The following is a 6,099-nucleotide window of genomic DNA, read 5'->3' on the forward strand; positions in this document are numbered from 1 at the left end:
GGGAAAAAATGATGAGACCAGCAAACTACCAGATCTGAGCTACAATACGAAGTATTCATTACAGGAAACAGTGATTACCTGTTTGTGCATTTCAATGTTCAGCCCGTAGGACATTTCATAGTACTAAAAAAAACCAAGAGGCAGAAAAACACACATTATAAACTGAAGCTTTGTAGTTTTAGTACATTTTTATACATAATGTAAGAATCCCTCTGCATACAGCAAACAATGCTGGAAAAAAAAAGCATACACCTGTATTTTTTAGATTTGTGTACATGTCTTATACTGTATTTGTGGATTATGAACTGAGAAATTTAGATGTGTTACTCATATGATGATGGAGCAGAGTAAGACACTAAATAAAACGCAATCTGCGATTACGTGTGACTGAAACAATAAACGGAGTCGATCTAGACATTCCTGCCGTGTGCTGGATTTTCTCTGCTTATCCAGCAACACTAAGTGACTATGGCCTGGATATTAGAGGGGAAAAAAGATAAAGATAAAACAGCTGACAAGGGTAAGTGCAACACTTACCATGATATAGTGACGCTGCATCTCTGACTTTTCAGAAGCCAGTTTATCACACTCCAACTTTAAACTGGACAGAGAGAATATAAATATTAAAACAGGTTGGTTGGGAAACCAATGTATATGCTCTTTGAAGGAATAGCTGGACATTTTGGGATTTATATAATCTAAGACACAATGACCACTCGCTGGCCCTAGTGCGAGCATATTTCCCAGTGTCTAATTATGTTTGAATGTTGTTGCACTATGCTCCGCCTCCTAATGCCAGAAAACTTTTAGTCAAATATGGTTTATTTTGCTGGATTATAAAAGCATTTAAGGCTGGGTAGAACAATATTACTTTTTTTAAAGCAAGTAACAATAACCAACATTTTCCTACCCATATCAGCCAATACTGACACGCAATGGTAAATCCAATTTGAAGTCATACCTATGTTAAGGCACATGTTGATCTATTAAAGTCCTTGAAAAGAGCTACTCCACCAAAGTCAATTGCATTTGCCATAATAATAAACTACGGGAAAACGTTTCAAAACACTAAAATGATATGAAGTGTGTGTACATGGTTGCGTTAACCACATACCTGTGGTACTGTGCTTGGAGGAACTGGAACTCATCCTTGATGCGATCACAGGAATCAGAAGTGGTGAACTTGAGAGGTTGACTGGACTGAGAGGATGCCTGAAAAACAGAATATGTTCCGTTTTTATAAATTACATCGCAAAGATCCCTGCATCCAGGTCGAGACTCTCAATCGGAAACTGTACTTTGGATGCTTAATAGGGCTGGGACGATAGGCTTTTGTCACGGTTCATTTCTTTCACGGTACATGGGCGCCGATTTAATTTGTTTGGCAATTTTCATTCATTGTGATTCGATAGCATTGCGATTTCCTTTTCCTTCTTTGACAAAAACAAAAGTTGAAAAATACACTTCTAGAGACGGTGTATGATGAGAAATTTCTAAAAACTAATGGTTTTCTAATAAGAATCCACATAACATGCATTTTATAAACAGATATGATGTAGCGGTAACATTGAAACCGAATATATTTTAGGTGAAACATTGGTAAAAATTTAAAAAATTGTCGCAAAAACAAACAAACAAGCGTCCTCTGCAGATACTGGTTCCAGTTGTTTAGAGACAGTAGTTGGATCTCAACACTTTGTGAGGATAGCTCAAAGGACGTCAGCCTAAACTGGGCTTCATGTCCGAGTGTGAGTGTACAGTGTACGTTGAGATAAACAAGGAGACGCTGTGTTTAATTTGCTGACAAATTGATATGCAACATCTGTTTTTAGAAAACCACAGGTCCACCACAGAGTGGTGATTGAGGAAATGTGTTTAAAAGGAGGCGAGATCAAAGCGGGCCCGTGCTGACCATATGTGAGACCTGCTGAAAGCCTGCATTAGAAACTTGGTTATGTATACACTACACTTAAACCATCAATCCAAAACTTTAATCCAGAGTTTATCCAGTTCCCTAAACCTCATTACTCTCTAAATAAGTGGCACAAGGGCAGGAGGTTTCCCGTGGGATTATGGGACTGAACAGAGAGGATAGAGTCACCCGGTTGCATGGTCAAAACCCTGCATCCAAAATACAGTGCACAAAAATATAGTGTACTGCCGAAACTATCACTACTAATGTATTGAGTAATTAAATTAAGTAAGCTTAATTAATAATAATAAAAAAATAACCACTAGTCACAGGTAGAGCTAAAAACAAAAAACTTTGTAAATCCTTTTATTTTAGAAAACTAAAAGAAAATGAACAATTTTTTTTTTGTTCAAGAAAAAAGCTAAATATTCACCCTTTTCTGCTTCTGAAATTGTCCGAATAAGTTAGGCTATACCATTTTAAATCACTAACTTTATGTTTTGAAATATCGGTCGGGTAAAACTAGTTGTTTGAAGATGTCACCTTGGGAAATGTGTCAGGTTTTTTTTTTAGACTTAAACGTTAATCATAATAACAATAACAACTTTGAAAAATGTTCTATGTTGATCTATAAATGATTGTCATTCATAACTCTCCAAAAACACATAAAGTAAGTTTGGAGAGCAACATCGGCATTACAGCGGTTCAGATTCTGTCCTATAAAAGCCGCCAACAGTTGAAACTGGCTTGTCATGTTTCTTTAGGAAGATATTTGTCACAGGCTTGCTTTAAGAAAGAGGAACAGCGATCACATGTTGAAACCAATCAACAAGAATATACACGTGCTTTATTTTAAACATATACTCTACCTGCAACCTTATGTGACTGTGATGAGTGTTTGAGTTGGGGCTTAGGCCAATTGTCTACGTTATTGTGTGCATGCTCGTGCAGCGCTTCCTGAACCCGCGGGTCATTTCCTGCTCTGGGTGTTTGATGCTTAGTGCAGTTTGTCTGGTTAGTAATTAAATTCTCACATTAGTAATAACAAAATAAGAAAAAGGCGGTAATAACTGTATAGAAAGTACACTGTATGTATTTGCCCTACAGTATGAAAACTAAACCGTGGTGACAGGTAGAGCCCTCAGAAGTAGGGGTGGGCGGATCGATCTAAATATCAATAGTATCGATGCCAACGGCGGTATTGGTATTTGATCGATACAACTGTAATTGAATCGATATTTTAATTTAGATATCTCTCCTCTACGTTCACTATACTTTGCTTGTGTCTTCCACCTTCCTGAGCAAACGCCGCTTTCACATCTTGGCCCACATTGCTCCTCCTCCCCCTCCTGCTCCTCTGCTGTGATTCGTTGTTGTGTCGTCACGTGACTCACTGACATAACGCGCAGAGGAGCAGCGACTCGCTGTATTCATTCTACAGTGCCTAATAACTAATAATTCCCCTACACAAAAGTATTTTTTTAAGTAAAAAGTATCGTATTGGTATCGGCAATACGGACCCTATATGTATTTGGTATCGGATCGATACCAAATTTTGCAGTATCGCCCACCACTACTCAGAAGGATGCCAGCGCCGTGACAGAACACAATGACATTACGCACGACTCTTCGCTGTTTACCTTCATAAAATCGCCTGAAAGCGACACCTGAAAGGTGCCCGTTTATTTTGAATGAAACATGGCTGCTAATATTGGTACCAAGAACAACAAGTCGCTGCCTGCACAGTTGTCTCTGCGTTTTTCTCCCTGCTGTGCACCGGGTGAGTCTGGCAGTAAATGACAGCGGAACACAGTAAAGACTCGCACACTTTGCTGAAATCGCAGCATTTTGCCAAAACATTTCGTTAAAAAAGGTATTCATTTTTAAGAGATTCTGTTATTTTACAGTATTGGGGAAAAAAAAACTAATTCACCCCTTACCCCTTTATATATCGTTACTATCCGAGCTTCAAATTATACCATGGAATAAATTTAAAGCCATACCGCCCAGCCATACCTGCAACAAAACAATTATTTTCATTATGGGTTATTTTCCTCAATTAGTAGTGTTGAGAGTGGTCTGATTGACACCTGAAAGATAATCAGTTTACCATCATGGTAGTCTCGTATCGCCAGACCTTATCATGGTCGATACATTCCTGTGAGGGATTTTTATTCTTATGTATGTGTGATATATGTGTGTATATGTGTTTGTTGTGTTATGGTTGTCTTGCTACTGGATGCCTAAAATTTCCTTCGGGATGAATAAAGTATCTATCTATCTATCTATCTATCTATCTATCTACCTACCTACCTATCCATCCATCCATCCATCCACCTACCTACCTACCCATCCATCCATCCATCCATCTACCTACCTACCTACCTACCTACCTATTTCCACAGCGCATTGTGGAGTTAGATCTGGATACACCACAGTTGCGTTCTAGGATAGGAGGAAAAAACGCTCTGGGTGTTTACATTTCTTTAAACCAATCACAATCGCCTTTGGCGGCGCTATGTTCACGACGCAGCGAATGTGGCTCTGCAAAATATTCTCTGGAATGATTATTTGCACTCCGCAAAAGAAAAAACCACATACAATATTAAGTTACAGTAACGTGAGCTATTTACATTTGCTGGATAAATGCTTAAAATTTGCTCTTGTACTTGGTCCATAGAAATCCCCAACCAATCGGTCCCATAACGTCTGACTTAGATAATAAATGGCAGAAAGATATTCTTTGTAAATCTTTAAAATCATTCACCGAAAGAACCAAGCAGGCCTGCCTTATTGCACGATCCAAATTTCCTTCAAAACCCGCTCTTTACAGTGTGGTTTGCTAACTCAGAGTTTGTTTTTTTGTGTCCCGAATTGAAGGGCTTTTGAGAACGGCAACACACAAAGAGCGGATGAGGAGGGGCAAAGCCTGACATCTGGCGCGTGATGTCAGGCTTTATCCTGGAAATGAACTTCCGCTGATCCAGACTACCATGATGGTGGTGAACAAAGAAAACTAGCATTCACAGTTAAGAAGCTGGAACGCGTGAATTTTTTTGCATTTTGAAAAGTTGAGTCAAAAACGATTAAGCAATATTTTGTTTTTTGTTGATGGTTTCGAGCTAGCGGGGCGTATCAGGAAGTAGCCGACTCTGCTGGAGGAAGCTTCTAGTGCGCCTGCTCCATGGGCCACACTATGCGGAACCCAGTCCAGGTCATCCGTGTAATTTTAGACGCGGCAGTTGAACTTTTTTTGATGTCATGTGCCATTGATCAACTGTCATAGAAATAAATGGGGCCCGCCTGGACACTGTATCCAGTTCCTATTACACATCCATGTTCCACAGTCTTTGTGTCCGTATGCGGAAGTACCATCTGTAGTTCGAGCAGCAGCCCTAGAGCCAGCAGAAAACCACCGTATGATGCGTTTTGCGTCATCCAGCGTTTATCTGCTGGCCTGTGAGTATAGGGAGAGATGGAGGGTAGTTTAACATAGTTCATTTACACATACTACCAACATTATTATAGTATACAGCTAATTTAATATCGTTAAAAGTATCCCTTTAAATTAGCTTTTTTTTTTTTTTTACAGCTAACCTTAGCTAACGGCAGACTGTTTGCAGTCAAATACAGGAAATAAAGTGCTCTAGCTAGTTTTATATAGATTCATTTTAAGTGTTCTTGCAATCTCTCTCCACTGTAATGGTACAAACGTGGTGAGGTGATACGTAGAGAGGTCTGGCATTGTGAGCTGACAGCTACCTGCAGCCATAGACTGTTAAAACTAGCCAGCAGAGCTATCATTGTCAGCTGTCGGTTGCTAGCTAGCTGTTAGCTCAGCTTGCTTAGTTTGCTACTGGGACAAGTTCAACTAGGCAACTTACCGAGTGCCTTGATTGAGGAAACATCATGTCAGCAGTGTGTTTCGCCGTGTTTCCCTTGGTCTAATCGAATTACCGAGGCTAGCTGGCTAAGCTAACAGGTCCCCAGATATTATTAAATGATTGGAGACGCTATTCGCACTTTGTACTCTGTCATCGTTTAAAATAACGTTAGCTAACGCGAAAGCAGCAGGAGCCGGAGATCGTCTTCTGGTCTTCGCAGTTAGGAAAACGGCTGCCTCCGAAGGATGAATAAGCTAACAACAATAAAAAAAAGGTTTTCAAAGGAACAGCAGGTTTTTTTTT

At 39.6% G+C, this 6,099-nt stretch overlaps 1 protein-coding gene across 1 annotated transcript in view; it reads right to left on the bottom strand.

Moving 5' to 3' along the window:
* Nucleotides 1–6,099, bottom strand: part of LOC116669638 (TLE family member 5) — a gene marked incomplete at its 5' end in the record, with an annotated part of 8,585 nt that extends 2,486 nt beyond the window's left edge. The window contains 4 exon segments of the mRNA XM_032499570.1: nt 79–123; nt 538–601; nt 1,115–1,212; nt 5,797–6,099. Coding sequence (XP_032355461.1) covers nt 79–123; nt 538–601; nt 1,115–1,212; nt 5,797–5,823 — 234 coding nt within the window.

Source organism: Etheostoma spectabile, chromosome 20 (assembly GCF_008692095.1).
Source record: "Etheostoma spectabile isolate EspeVRDwgs_2016 chromosome 20, UIUC_Espe_1.0, whole genome shotgun sequence".
Classification (NCBI taxonomy): domain Eukaryota; kingdom Metazoa; phylum Chordata; class Actinopteri; order Perciformes; family Percidae; genus Etheostoma; species Etheostoma spectabile.